This window comes from Sebastes fasciatus, chromosome 9, assembly GCF_043250625.1.
Source record: "Sebastes fasciatus isolate fSebFas1 chromosome 9, fSebFas1.pri, whole genome shotgun sequence".
NCBI lineage: Eukaryota > Metazoa > Chordata > Actinopteri > Perciformes > Sebastidae > Sebastes > Sebastes fasciatus.
Window position 1 is genome coordinate 35,241,463 of NC_133803.1, and position 15,495 is coordinate 35,256,957.

The 15,495-nt window shown below is 44.3% G+C and overlaps 1 protein-coding gene and 1 long non-coding RNA gene across 13 annotated transcripts in view; both read left to right on the plus strand.

The window, feature by feature from the left end:
* ehbp1 (EH domain binding protein 1) overlaps positions 1-15,495 on the plus strand; it is a 214,003-nt gene that overhangs the window by 126,215 nt on the left and 72,293 nt on the right. For 9 of the 11 annotated variants that reach the window (XM_074647439.1, XM_074647444.1, XM_074647434.1 and 6 more), the window contains one exon: positions 12,065-12,215. In XM_074647439.1, the coding sequence (XP_074503540.1) occupies positions 12,065-12,215 (151 nt within the window). Of the gene's footprint in view, positions 1-12,064; positions 12,216-12,746; positions 12,796-15,495 lie in introns of all 11 variants that reach the window. The other 2 variants (XM_074647443.1, XM_074647442.1) reach the window with 1 other exon arrangement.
* LOC141774639 (uncharacterized) lies at positions 13,535-14,465 on the plus strand. Of its 2 annotated transcripts, XR_012595393.1 has the most exons (3): positions 13,535-13,658; positions 13,710-13,726; positions 14,429-14,465. It is a non-coding gene; the product is annotated as an uncharacterized LOC141774639 (long non-coding RNA). The 2 variants fall into 2 exon arrangements; XR_012595392.1 differs by lacking the exon at positions 13,710-13,726 and having other exon boundaries at positions 13,535-13,675.

Below are 15,495 nucleotides of genomic sequence, written 5' to 3' on the forward strand. Positions count from 1 at the left end.
TGAAAGTCTCATTTAACCAGTCGGAGTGCCCCTATACTACTTACTTAAAACATTAGTATTTAAAACACTTCTTCATCAACAGTCTCAGCATGTACAGACACGTTGCTCCACCGCGTGACTCTGAAGTGTTTTTGATAGACAAAACATTTGTTGGAGAAGTTTTGTGAATGTTTGACTTTTTGACAAAATAGTCCAAAACTTCACTCAGGAAGTCAGAAACTAAACGTCCCTGTTGTGCATCTGAAGAAGTGTGATCATTAGGAACATTATGGATAAGAGACGGTGATTTTGTGGTTTAATAATCATTTTCATTCAATAAGCAATGTTTGCACATTCTCTATCTCTTAACTATTCAAGAAATCAGCTACTAAACTGTCATTTGAACTCAATATCAGTAAAGGAATCTTCACTCTCATATCCTATTGACATCTGCAGCTACCAGGATTTACATGAGGTCTGAATGGATGTTATTCACAAGTGGTAGTGGTCTTTAGGTTTGTGTTTGAACAGTCAACACTGTTAAGAGCTGCAAACTCCACCCTGATTGTTCCTGGTCAGTGTTTCTCTGACTCTGTTCAACGGTTCCAGGAGGTCCCGAAGGGGCTGCGAGCCGAGCTGAAGTTTGCTCAGCTTGTTTCTCTGATAACTTCACGTCCAGACGTCCGATGACTTAAATCCTTCATCCGGTTAAAATATATAGTTCAAGTTTTGATCTAAAAATCAGTGCTGCAAACTCCGCCATGATAGTTCCTGGGCCGTCGGGAAATAGTTTCCTGGGGGGACAGGAACGAAGACTGGTACTTGGTTCTGAACAATCTCAAAATAACATCCAGTACATGTAGGGCTCTTTCACAAACCATAGTCTGTTTGGCTAGTCCCAATCAGAGTGGAATTCATACTTTAGGTTTGTTTTCTACGTCGTGTGGTTCGGTTTCACAGAGAACAAATTAAAACGGACCAAATAAAAAATATTTGCTGAGGGGCGTGTTCGAAGGAGTTCATTTATCTTTTTGGTCTTGAGATCACAGACTTTTTTTTTCTGCACTACCGTCGGCACGAATCCCTTCTCCAGTTATCTCTAATGACTTTATAAAATTCACTTTTTTTGTGTACTTTATTTATCATGTTCTGTATGTTCTCTTCAGCCCAGATATCAAGCAAACATCAGACTTCTGCAGAAGTAAAAGTCGCTCCTCTCCCACGCATATTAACCTGTCGTTTACCCGTGTCCATCTCAACAGATGCCCTGCCGTCCAGGTTCTCTAACTGCAGTTGGGTCGGATTATGTTCTCACTGCGATGGAACGGCACTAAGGTTCACGAAACAAACCATCTCGTACCGGTTTGTTTACAATAACTGCGTTCATAACTCACCACAAATAACGCTCATAACGAACCGTACCAGAGTTTGATCATAACAGACTAAATGTTGGCTTGTGAAAGCGCCCGTTAATGCCCGAACATTTTGAAATGCTACATCTGCATTTAAGCAACGTGTCTAAATTTATCAGTCACTACTTTTCAGAACAGTCTCCAGAAGTAACTCGTGTGAGAAAAGTTGTCTAGAGTAGCCGACATTACAGCGAACTATCTACAACGTCAGAGGACTTTTTCAAAAGGGGGCGTTCTTCTGTCCTTCTTTCTTTTTGCTTGTAAAGGATGTTGTTCAGTTCGGGGTTACCTGTGTTTCACAGAGTTCAGCTCATGTTCTCCGTCTCTTTCTTTCTACCTCTCCTTTTCTCTCTCCGTCCCCGTCTCACCAGTAATTATCCTGTCTGTTTAAAGGGCACAACCTTCCCATCTCCCATCTCCCATCTCACCGGCTTGTCTGAATGACGAGCTCCTCTCACTGTCGTCTCGTTGCTCCGCTCTACCTGTTCTACCTGTCCTACACTACAAGAGCCCTTTTCAACGCACACACACATACACAAATGGATTTGCATAAAAAATGTTGATTTTGAATAAAGCTTGATTTTGCACACACACACACACACACACACACACACACACACACACACCTTTGTTCTGTGAACACCAATATTTGTTTTATTCTTACAAATACAAACAATATTCTCTGTAAAATACTCTCTATTTGAAGTGTTTTGCACGGTGCATTTTACATGCAGCAGTCTCAAAATAATATGTATTTAATTGTATAGGGACAGGTACATACAGTAGCATGGACCAGAGCCAAGGCTATAAATAGAACATTTATTTAGGCATTTATTCAAATACACAGAGGATCCTGAACAGGAAAACACTGACCATACACCATTAACACAAACTATGATACAATAAAAATATAGCATTTGAATGTGAATATGTGACAGATCCCTTTATTAATAACCTTTTAAACTGGAATTTAAATCATAATCATAAACAGGCAACATGACACCTCGGCCCTAAAAAAAACTAGTTTGACCGTTCAGACACTCGTACATGTACACACTGACACACTGACACACGCCGGCACATCCACGCTGACATCTCACAGATTTATATTTATGTACATGTATAACACACACACACACACACACACACACACACAGACAGACCCCTATCATGGGCACGCACCCGTCGAATCATAATTAGGCCGTGTCCTGGTTCTTTGATAGCCATGTACAGTGGCTCTTCTTTAATTCTTTATCAAATGCATTGATCGCTGTGGGCCTCGCACGCCCATTGATCCGTGCACTCCGTCTGGAGCCAGACGATAAGCTCCCCTCCTCCCGCCCCCCTCTCCCTCTCTCTCCCTCTCTCTCTCTCTCTCTCTCTCTCTCCCTCTCTCTCTCTCTCTCTTTCTCTCTTTCTCTATCTCTCTTTTTACCAAAATTTGAGCAATAAGGGGTTTTAGAAAGATATAGATTTCTAAATTTGGTACATGTAATATTTTTTAATCTTCTATTGTTGTTGAATTAATTGTAATACCGTGTGGTATAATTATGACACAGATATTTTAAAACAATCTGAAGCCTCTGTAGTTGTTTTCAAACTGAAGACCACATTTCCCATAAACCCCTCTGCTTCCTGCCACAAAGAGTAAGTTGCTGTTTGTTCACCTCTCTCACCGTCAACCATCAATCATCCATCCAAACGTGACCTGATGACAGTTAGAGACCAGCAAAGGCTTTTTAAATATTATGTTTTACAATGATTGCTATAACAATAAAGATGATCAGTCATAATTAATGTTGTTAATATTCAACTCAACTGTTGACTTGTTTTAAATATGAATAGTTATAGGAATTATGAGGCCAAAGTATTAAGAATGACTTCAACATGTGGCACCCACCTGAGTAACTGAATATCAGTAAGGTCTTTACACATCGGGGTCGTGGCGGATAAATGAGACAGAAATGTGACATACTCGCCCATGAATATTATATGTCTAGGGCTTTTATTGTGAAAGGTAAAAACAGAATCAATCAATCAAACTTTATTTATATAGCACCTTTCAAACAAGTCGTGTGAAATTCAAAGTGCTGAACAGACGATTGACAAAATATAGAATGTTAAAAATTGATTTAGAGACTAATGCAACAAAACTACCAATATAAAAGTTCATTGAATAAGAAAGCAATAAAATTTGAAATGTTGTTTTTGTCAGACTTTCACAAAGAATGCAAAAAAATTATGCGACAAAAGTGTGACACTTTTTTTTTTGGAGTAGATCTGGTCTGTTCTGCCTTTGTCGAGGTTAAAAGGATTAATAAAGTTTGCCGTCTTGGTTCGGACTACAGAGCCTTCATGTTGTTGTTTCATAAATAAAGGCACCACTCAACCCTGTTCTGCACAACTTGATTGGTTGATGACTTTATTCGCGGTGCGAAAGCTCCGAAAATCAACCTTGTTCCCCAAAACAAAAGTAATAATATTATTATTAGTAATATTATAATATTCCCGTTCTGTGAGAAAGTATTCACGACAGAAACAACAGTTCAGAACACCCCCCCGTGTGTAAAGACCTGTGCAATGCAGCGTGATGGAAGTCAGCCATATGAAGTCCCATACTGTTGCAACAGAGACTGTTTAAGAGGTCAAACAGGTGTCTGGGAACCAGGAAGCTAGTTTGGATCTTTAGTTCTTAATTCTCTCTCATATATTTATGGACTTTCCTGGTGAAGATTTTCAGAAGGCAGACAAATGGTGGTATGGTTTTAGAAAAGCCATTACATGTTTAAGTATGTTCTTGTGTTAGATCAGTTGGGAACAGTGTGTAACATTGAGGGGTGTCTATTAGCAGAAATGGAATATAATTCAATTCAATTTATTTTTGTATAGCGTCAAATCACAAAAGAAGTTATCTCAAGACGCTTCATATATAGAGCGGGTCTTAGACCGTAGTTTAGAGACCCAACGAGAGATCCCACCAAGCGTGCTGTATTATTATTATTATAATATTAATAAGTATGTTTTCATCAGCGTATAATCACCTGATAATAAGAATGTTCTTGTTACCTTAGAATGAGCCGTTTATACACCGTGTTTCTACAGTAGCCCAGAACGGACAAACCACTGTGTTAACTTGTCCTTCTCGGGCCGGGTCGATAGCGTTACTCTCACCGGAGTTAACCGCCGTCATTCCACTCAGCCGCCGCGAAACAAGACACGGGAAACCAACCTGTTGGTCTGGAGGAGCTGCAGCAGTTATTTCATTCACTAGATGTTCTCAGAGCTAAACTAACTCTGTCTTCTGCTCCACCAGCTCACTTGTTTTCTCACAACACATTTGCAACTGCTCTCTCTCTCTCTTGCTTCACCACTCACTTCTCTGTAAGCACTGACTGCTATTTTCCAAATGACCTACGCTCTGACGCCAGAGAGGGCATTCACGTTTTCCTGTCGGCCACCATAGTAGAGGAGAAGCTTCAGTTGGTTGCGAACTGCGACCTCACCGCTAGATGCCGCCAGATCCTACACAGGAGTATAATCAATCAATTTATTTATATTTAAAACCAAAATATGTACATAGAGCAGGTTGTGTAGCTGTTTACTGTGTCTGCAGTTGTGGTAGGATGCTTTAAATGAAGTTCTACCTGCATCATGTCTGGATCATCATTCTGGCAGTTAAAACAATGTGAAAGCTATGTGATTGGTTCTGTGTGTGTGTGTGTGTGTGTGTGTGTGTGTGTGTGTGTGTGTGTGTGTGTGTGTGTGTGTGTGTGTGCGTGTGCGTGTGTGTGCCTGGACAAGATAGAGACCTAAAGCACCTCTTGACTGTGAATTAGCCTGTCATGACAAATGTCTGGAGCTGCATGACTGGCTGCCAGACTGGCTGGCTATCTGGGAGGTTGGCAAACCCTTTTAGATAGTGATTGTGTGTGTGTGTGTGTGTGTGTGATTGTGTGTGTGTGATTGTGTGTGTGTGTGTGTGTGTGTATGTGTGTGTGTGTGTGTGTTTGTGTGGCATCACTCTATGCCCACGCCAGGTCTCTGTACATGACCAGTGGTGCGTGCCCTCCCTCCCTCTTTCTCCTCGCCCAGAAAAGAGCAACCAAGGCGACAACCTGCTCAAAAAGAGCTTCCAGAGCGGAGAGGGGGTCCTCACCCCGACGCCAAGCCCACAGAGGAGCCCTCTGTCTCAGCTTCGCACTCAACCGTTTAGCCTCTCTTCCCCTGGAGGTTCCCAGCAGTCAGTGGGAGACACAGCACACGATTGTTCTCGCTGTCGCCATTTAAAAAGGAAAAGTCTCTTCTCCTCTTGAGTGTCCGTTCTTGAAGCGGCGCTGCCCGCTGACCACCAGCTGACACGCTTTCTCTGCTCCTGACTTTGATCATGCAACGACGCGGCTGGTTGGGTTTGTGCGTCTCCGTGGCGTTTACATGCACTGGTTGTTATTGTCCTGTGCTGACAGAATAAAGTGTATTTATTTTACCTTGTTACATCAAATATCCATCGCCACTTTCCAGAGTGGAAATAGTGAGCGTGATCATGACTTCGTTTTAGCGTGACGTCCACTAGATGGCATTTCATCACCGCTCCAGTCTCCCCTATGAACTAAAGAAGTTCTGCTGTATCGTGTTCCTGCAGAACAAAGAGTTGTAATTGGGATGTCAGCGACGGTAACGGTTGGGTGACACACATCAAATCTCAATAGGTCCGACAAAGAGATGGAATTTTTAAGTAGCTAAACAGTTGTATGGAGGTGATGCCTCCGGGCGCTGCTGGCTCTGCATCGTGTCCGACTCCCTGCATGCATGTTACTTCTTTTGTTTGATGAAAACTAAAACATTTGTTCGGCCTCAAGTTGCCCTTTAACTTTCAATCTGTTGTCTTTTGTGATAACATCTACAAAGGTCACATCTTCTAGTTTTAACAGCTTTAAAATCACGCATGCACACAAGTATACCTGAAATATCTGATCCTAGATCATGTCACACATTGTCCTTTTACACAACCAAAACCCTCTCTTCCTCCTCCTCCTCCTCCTCCTCCTCCTCCTCCTCCTCCTCCTCCTCCTCCTCCTCCTCCTCCTCCTCCTCCTCCTCCTCCTCCTCCTCCTCCTCCTCCTCCTCTTCCTCCTCCTCCTCCTCCTCCTCCTCCTCCTCCTCCTCCTCCTCCTTCCTCCTCCTCCTCCTCCTCCTCCTCCTCCTCCTCCTCCTCCTCCTCCTCTTCCTCCTCCTCGTCTCTCCTTCCAAACACATTCTCATGTTTTCTAATCAGCGTCTCCGTAGCTGACCGAGCTAGGCGCTAGTCAGATGTGTTTTTCTATAGTGTTAATCCTAGCCTCTGGATAGGCAAAGTCAATTTCCCATTTCCTGTCCCCAAAATGGCCGACAACAATAATTCCGTGGGATGTTTAGGAGTGTGTTTGGGGCCCGAGCTGCTCGTGTGTGTGTATATACATATATCTATATAAATTGGTAGTTGTATCCATATCTGTAAAGGCCAGATTGGATATCAGAAGTAGTCCGTAGCCTGAAGGCCATCAGTGACATTACTGGTTATCATATTACATTTCTAAATGCAGGGAGACACCTGCACAGAAAACAGAGTAACACAGGAGGAAGTGAGGGAAGAAAGACAGACTGGACAACACAGCAGGTATGAAGAAGGAAAGACACAATTCATTTTGATGTCATGACGAATTGCCGCAATCAGGCGATGTTACTGCCGGCACGTCTCTCAGTGATCAGTACCCCACCCTGGTCAGCCAGGAGAAACCAGAAGAGACACTTATAGAGACAAACTGACTCCTGAGACCTCAGCACCTCTGTTTGTGTTACACTCACCTTCATCCTAACCCATTTTGAGGGTGTCCTGCAGTTGACCTTGAAGTCTCCCAAATGAAATCCTCCACCAACTCCCCAGAGATCATCCTACGAGGTTCTTCTGAGACGTACTTCAGGCAGTCCGACTGAACTGCTTCCCGTCCTCCGGCTCATTTCTTTAAAACAACTTTAAAACCTGCAATAGTTGAGACCCTGCTGAAGAAGCCCTCTCTGACGCTCTGGTTTCTACCAATTTCTGACTTATTTGTAATCCTCTATTTCAACTTAAAGGACCAGTGTGTAGCATTTCTGGGGATCTATTGGCAGAAATGGAATACAATATTGATAAGTATGTTTTCTTTAGTGTATTATCACCTGAAAATAAGAATCATTGTGTTTTCGTTACCTTAGGATGAGCCGGTTATATCTCCATAGAGAGCGGGTCCTCTCTTCACTGAGCCGGCCGGCTGGTTTCTACAGTAGCCCAGAACGGACAAACCGAACACTGGCTCTAGAGAGGGACATTTGCGTTTTCATGTTTTCAGGCCAGCCAAATGTAGTTCTTCTACACGCTCGGCACATGGGAGAAGTTTCAGTTGGTTTCAATCTGCATCCTCACTGCTAGACGCCACCAGATCCTTCACACGGCTCCTTTAAGATTTTAGAAGACTGATTCTATCCCCTTCATTTCTTTTATGAATAATAACAGTATTGATAGGAGTGTCTGTCTTGGGGTGTCCACAGGGGTCAATCTTAGGGGTCCTCTATTGTTTTCCATTTACATCATACATCATTTATATGTTTTAGTCGTGGTAAGAAACCGGAGAACCCGGCGCAGACCCACGTGAACACGGAGAGAACATGCAAACTCTACAGACAACCTGACCTGGGCTGGGCTTGTATTTCAGCCTGTTTATTGGATGTTAATGTCCTACAGTGAAATTAATCAAAGTCTGTAATCAATTTATTTGACCCCAAAGTTCTGTCAGCCACTTAAAACCTTCCCTCGGAGCTCTCTCTGTCCACGTCAACCAACAAGGAAAGTTTAAGGATCCCGTTCTCTTTGTTGTTAAACTTTGACACTCAATACATTTCTACAACAAGCAGTAGCAACTCTTTATCTCTCTCTCTGTCTCTCTCTCTCCCTTTATCAGTCTCTCTCTCTCTAAGGTGTGTTCCCGTCTCCCTGTGGGCATCCCCCTGGGCACACACTCTCTCACACACACACACACACACACACACACACATACACACAGAGTGCATTAGGGTTGCTGTCATTTATACAATACAGCCCCATTGTCCCGGCCCGACAATGGCTACAAACAAACAATTGACATGGAAATGGAGAGATGTAGCTCATTAGCGGGCGCTGCTTGTTTTGTTAATGGATAAATGGGCCAGCCCTAAAAGCTCTAAAACCCCCCCTCCTCAATATGGAGAAGCCTGATTAACAGGAAACCACAGGGAGGGAGAACGGTGACGGAGAGATGCAGCTTCCCTCTCCCCTGGGTCGTATGTGGTGGTTGTGTATGTTTGGGAGAGGAGGAGGAGGAGGAGGAGGAGGAGGAGGAGGAGGAGGAGGAGGAGAAGGAGAAGGAGGAGAAGGAGGAGGAGGAGGAGGAGGAGGAGGAGGAGGAGGAGGAGAAGGAGAAGGAGAAGGAGAAGGAGGAGAAGGAGGAGGAGGAGGAGGAGGAGGAGGAGGAGGAGGAGGAGGAGGAGGAGGAGGAGGAGGAGGAGGAAGGAGGAGGAGGAGAAGGAGGTGTGTGTTTGTGCTCAGGTTGAGTTTGTGTGCTTCTTAAACTTCTGTTGTTTTTGTCACAAAGGCTTAAATCATGCAGGAAGGATTCAAAATGTTCCAGAGACGACTTGTCTTCAGCTGCCGGTCTTAAAAATAGCACGACTGAACATCCTGTAAACTTTATGAACTATGAATCTGTATATGCTTCCTTATAACTTCCAACCATCTGCTTCTCAGAGCAGCTTTCGTTGTTTTTTTTACCTTTTTTATGTCCCTTATTTGTCTGTAAATCACATTATGGGCGTATTCCCACCTGCCTTGTTGAGTTGGGTTGAATGGAACCCTGCAGCGTTTACCCTGCAGCGTTTACCCTGCAGCGTTTACCCTGCAGCGTTTACTCTGGAGCGTTTACCCTGCAGCGTTTACTCTGGAGCGTTTACCCTGCAGCGTTTACTCTGGAGCGTTTACCCTGCAGCGTTTACTCTGGAGCGTTTACCCTCTCGGTGCGGTTCGTCTGGGCAGGTGTGAACGCAGCAATCTAACGAGCCGCAGAACCGCGGTACGGTTCGGTACACTTCGCTTATGGTGAGGACGTGATCCGACCTCGATCCGATCAGCCCAACCGGAGAAAGCATTGCGCCTTTTTGGATTAAACCAGCTCCAGTAGCGAGCAGCGCTGTGCACGTCAACACCAGACAACATTACTACAGTAGAGCCTACGTTTGCCCTTGCTGTTCACATCAGTACTAAACAGGTGTAACGTCAGGCTGCGTTGAAGACCACGGGAATACCTGATGGATCTACGGAAATATTTTTGGCCGATGAGCATGTCACAGTTTAGGAGGGTTAATGCACGCCTCCTCCTCCGTCCTCCGTACGTCTTGATATGCGTCTTCGGCGACTCCAGTGCATCAATGCATTGTTTTCCAGTCGCCTCATTTTCAAACTGTATCGTTGCCTTGAGTGAAAAATTGCTACGAGGTAAAAAAAGATGCCCAGGGCCGAGATCAAGCCGCGTAGTCGTCCCTCCATTGTTGCGTTCTGGAAGTCTGCTCTTCTTTGTTTACTTCCGGGAGTTTTCCAGCGTGGAAATTCTGACCAATCAGAGAGCAGCTTTTTTGCGCACCAAAATTTTGGTCCGCTTGTAAACGCCGCCGTGTGAACACAAACCAAACTCCAGGCAATATGGTAACAATCTGGTCCCTGATTCAGACCAGAGCAAACGATCATCAGGTGTGAAAACGCCCTACGACAGTCTCGTCAAAATAACGTGTCCTGGACGTTTGTGTATTCCTGTCTGGTTACCGTATGGATGTACGTACATTGAGTGTGTGCTCAGTTCGGTCGTCATCAGTTAAGTGTTGACATCATTGAGGTTTTCCTGTTTGCTCTGTGTGTGTGTGTGTGTGTGTGTGTGTGTGTGTGGGTGTGGGTGTGCGTGTGCGTCTGCGTCTGCGCGTGTGTGTGAGGCAGTCTGTGCTATCAGCAGGATCAGATTGGATCGGCCTGAAAATGGCATTTCTGCCATTACTCTGATGGTGACGGTTCAATACTGTATGTCTAGAGCCAAGATGATGTTAGTGTGTGTGTGTGTGTGTGTGTGTGTGTGTGTAACATCATAATGCACTAAAGGTGTGTACGACCATTCTGATAGCAAAACATCTTATTATGTATTTTGTAGTAGTCGGTGTGTCTGAGAAGGTTTCATGAGGATGTGAGTAAATGAAGGGTGTCGTGATATTGATGATAACCATGATATTTAAAAAGGAGATATTGATATCATGTTAATAACACACATGATAATATCATGTACATAATCCAGCACCTCTTTTAAATCACGCTTTCGTACAGTTCTGGTTGCAGACTCTCTCTCCGCTTCCTTACACGTACTACTTACCTACTCAAAAAAAGAGTGAACATTTTTATGGTGAATTATTTTGGCCATGATAATCTTGTAGTGAAAATCTGATATTGTGACAGCCGTAGTGTAAGTGAAAGAGTATAGTGTCTTACCTATGTACACAGGGTGCATTCATACAGTCATAATGTAATCATATGAATGTAATCGTTGGGATGTGGGCATATTTGAATGGATCGTTATCAGCTGATATAAAGCCGGATCCTTCCTTTACTGAACTGAACTGTCGGTCACCTCAGCCTGCTGGTGTTGCAGCGCTGCTCTTCTTATTATATATATAACTTTGCTGTTGTCTGGTTTGTGTGCTGTCTGCCGGCTGGTGTCTGTACTATCTGTACAAAGATAGTTTGTGAGGTAAAAGAAGCGCCACTCTGTAACACCGCCGTACAACAGCAAAGTGTTTCTGTAGTTCCAACAACCTCTCTCCAACGGACCGTGTCAGTTTCAGGAGTCACATTCTCCGTGTTAATCTTTCATTCATATCATATCAATAATTCAAGCTGATAATATGTATAGTTTTGAATCAGGACCTTCAGTATTTGGATCAAATAGATCTTGAAAAATAAGGTGTGTCAAATGTATAAGGCTTCAGCTGTTATTTCAGAGTGTTCATAAAGATTTAATCAACATTTAAGATCGCTCAGTATCTGCACATGCCCAGTATTAAAGGACTCTGATCGGGACAAGGGACAAAGAAACTTGATCAGGACATCTCTAATAATCATTAAATAGTATGTAATGAAACTGTTGATTATTTTCTTGATTAATTGATTAGTTGTTTGGTTTATAAAATGGCAGAAGTGTCGATCAGTGTTCCCCTAAAGCCCAAGATGACGTCCTCAAATGTCTTGTTTTGTCCACAACTCAAAGATATTCAGTTTATTGTCACAGAGGAGGAAAGAAACCAGAACATATTCACATTTAAGAAGCTGGAATCAGAGAATTTAGACTTTTATTTTTCTTAAAAAATACTCACTTATTAATCGATTGTCAAAATAGTTGTTAATTTGGTAGTTGACAACTAATCGATTAATGGTTGGAGCTCTGTGTGTAGATACTGTAAACAAGCAATCCTGATTATGTACCACGTCATCTAACATTAGGGATTTAAGTCTTCATGATTTATTCTCTGGATCTCATAACATTGACTTGTGCAAGTTCTTTTGTTCATGTATTATTTTATATCTGTGTGTGCAGGAGCGGGACGCAGAGCGACGGAGACAGCTGAGAGAGCGAGCCAGGCAGCTGATAGCCGAGGCTCGATCCGGAGTCAAGATGTCCGACATGAGCACGCTGGACCCGTGCAGCACCGAGAGAGGAAAGGGCGGCAAGGCGAGCCCTGCTGGAGGTCAGCTACACACCTCAACACTCACTAACAGAAACATGTTCCCTTCATTTATTAACATGTACTTCCAGAGTTTGATTAAAAGGCCTTTTATTAACACTCACTAATACTATTAACGATGATACAAAAGAAAACCGCTGCTGTTGACGTACACTCACTTTCTTCCTCCACACATGCTACGACTCCCACATTTCCATTATGCTCTCTAAAGGGGTTCTGCCTAATCCTCAGAGGAAAACAAAATGACATTTGACGACAGCCACGGGTCTAAAAATGCACCACCCTCCTATTACCCGGCGACTCCTCCCTTCGTCTCGTTCGCCTGGTAATTGTTAATCAACAGGACACATTGTGCGGCCAAATTACACTCAAAAAAACAAACACTTCTAATAACGGCTTGCAGGGGGAGCGGACGCTGCCGTCTGCATTTCACACTGCTTTCCATTTCCTTGAAATTGGGGTTATTATGATAATGACCATTATTAGGACTCTGGTCATTTGTTTCAGATTCCTCCACATTACACCCCTCTTTAGGTTGTTCTGTTCAGGTAGATCGGATCGGTGAGCTGCATGCAGATGAGAGGTGAGAGAGGAGAAGGTGATGGAGAGGATAAGGAGATGGAGAGGAGAAGGTGATGGAGAGGAGAAGGTGATGGAGAGGAGAAGGTGATGGAGAGTAGAAGGTGATAGAGAGTAGAAGGTGATGTGATGGAGAGTAGAAGATGATGTGATGTGATGGAGAGTAGAAGGTGATGGAGAGGAGAAGGTGATAGAGAGTAGAAGGTGATGTGATGGAGAGTAGAAGGTGATGGAGAGGAGAAGGTGATAGAGAGTAGAAGGTGATGTGATGGAGAGTAGAAGGTGATGGAGAGTAGAAGGTGATAGAGAGTACAAGGTGATGGAGAGGAGAAGGTGATGGAGAGGAGAAGGTGATGGAGAGTAGAAGGTGATGGAGAGTAGAAGGTGATGTGATGGAGAGTAGAAGGTGATGTAGGGGAGAAGGTGATGGAGAGGAGAAGGTGATGGAGAGTAGAAGGGGATGCAGATGAGAGTAGAAGGTGATGGAGAGGAGAAGGTGATGCAGATGAGAGGTGAGAGAGTAGAAGGTGATGGAGAGTAGAAGGTGATGGAGAGGAGAAGGTGATGGAGGGGAGAAGGTGATGGAGGAGAAGGTGATGGAGAGGAGAAGGTGATGTGATGGAGAGGAGAAGGTGATGCAGATGAGAGGTGAGAGAGTAAAAGGTGATGGAGAGCAGAAGGTGATGGAGAGTAGAAGGTGATGGAGAGGAGAAGGTGATGGAGGGGAGAAGGTGATGGAGGAGAAGGTGATGGAGAGGAGAAGGTGATGTGATGGAGAGGAGAAGGTGATGCAGATGAGAGGTGAGAGAGTAAAAGGTGATGGAGAGCAGAAGGAGATGGAGAGGAGAAGGTGATGGAGAGGAGAAGGTGATGGAGGGGAGAAGGTGATGGAGAGGAGAAGGTGATGGAGAGTAGAAGAAGATGGAGAGGAGAAGGTGATGGAGAGGAGAAGGGGATGCAGATGAGAGGTGAGAGAGTAGAAGGTGATGGAGAGTAGAAGGAGATAGAGAGGAGAAGGTGATGGAGAGTAGAAGGTGATGCAGATGAGAGGTGAGAGAGTAGAAGGTGATGGAGAGGAGAAGGTGATAGAGAGGAGAAGGTGATGTGATGGAGAGGAGAAGGGGATGCAGATGAGAGGTGAGAGAGTAGAAGGTGATGGAGAGTAGAAGGTGATGGAGAGTAGAAGGAGATAGAGAGGAGAAGGTGATGGAGAGTAGAAGGTGATGCAGATGAGAGGTGAGAGAGTAGAAGGTGATGGAGAGGAGAAGGTGATAGAGAGGAGAAGGTGATGGAGATGAGAGGTGAGAGAGTAGAAGGTGATGCAGATGAGAGGTGAGAGAGTAGAAGGTGATGGAGAGGAGAAGGTGATAGAGAGGAGAAGGTGATGTGATGGAGAGGAGAAGGGGATGCAGATGAGAGGTGAGAGAGTAGAAGGTGATGGAGAGGAGAAGGTGATAGAGAGGAGAAGGTGATGTGATGGAGAGGAGAAGGGGATGCAGATGAGAGGTGAGAGAGTAGAAGGTGATGGAGAGTAGAAGGTGATGGAGAGTAGAAGGTGATGGAGAGTAGAAGGAGATAGAGAGGAGAAGGTGATGGAGAGTAGAAGGTGATGCAGATGAGAGGTGAGAGAGTAGAAGGTGATGGAGAGTAGAAGGTGAAGTTTTCAGAGTTTTGGCATCGACTTGGTACCGAAGTATCGGTTCTGATGACATCACTAGTTTGGTCTATAAAAATGTCAGAAAAAAGTGAAAAATACCCCCCCCCCAAAAAAATCACAATTTCCCAGCTGACGTCTCACAATGTTACAGTCCAAAACTCTGACTTTACTATGATGTGAAACAGAGAGAAGCAGAAAATCCTCACAATTCAGAAGCTGGAACCAGAGAACTCAATTTATGATGATTTTTAATGCTTAATCAATCATTAAAAATAGCTGCCAATTATTTTTCTGTCAATGAACTAATTAATAAATCGTGTAATGGTTGCTGCTCTGGTGACAGGATCACATGTCGACAGACAGGGAGGAGGAGAAGCAGCCTGAGGGCGGCGGTGGGTTTCCTGAGATGAGCAAACAAATCAGAAACTTTTAAACAAGAAGAAGTGAGATCAGCGACTCGGTCCGTAGAACGACAGGAGAGAGACGGCGCGGCAGAGGAAGGGAAGCACTTGATTTATTTGGTCTTTCAGCTTTTCTGAATTGGACTAATTGTTGATCTCATTAAAAATGGAGTTGGAGGAAAGAAGGGAACAAGAGAGGAGGAGGAGGAGGAGGAGGTGAGGAGAAGAGAGAAATGCTGTTGGCTGTGATACACAAGGCCTGCCGAGCAGAACGGCTAATCCTAGCCCCCACACTCTCTCTCTCCCTCTCTCTCCCTCTCTCCCCTCAACACCATTCACGGTCCTTTAATGCAGCCCGGCTGCCCCCTCCAAGTGTCTGCCCGCAAACAAACTTTCCAAACTCCATCACCATGGCCTCCCATTAATTAGGCCCCAGCCAGCCACGCAGGAACGGCGCTTGCGAGCACGCTTCGCATCGCAGCTAGCAAATTAGAAAAAAAAAAAAAAAGAAAACAGGAAATGCTGTTATTTTGATTCTCTCTCCGTCTCTCTTTGTTCTCGGCCTCTCTACCCACCGAGTAGTAAACAGCAGAGGAGGGAGCCTTGCCATGTCAGACGCTGGTTACTGATTGTTTAGTTTTAATCC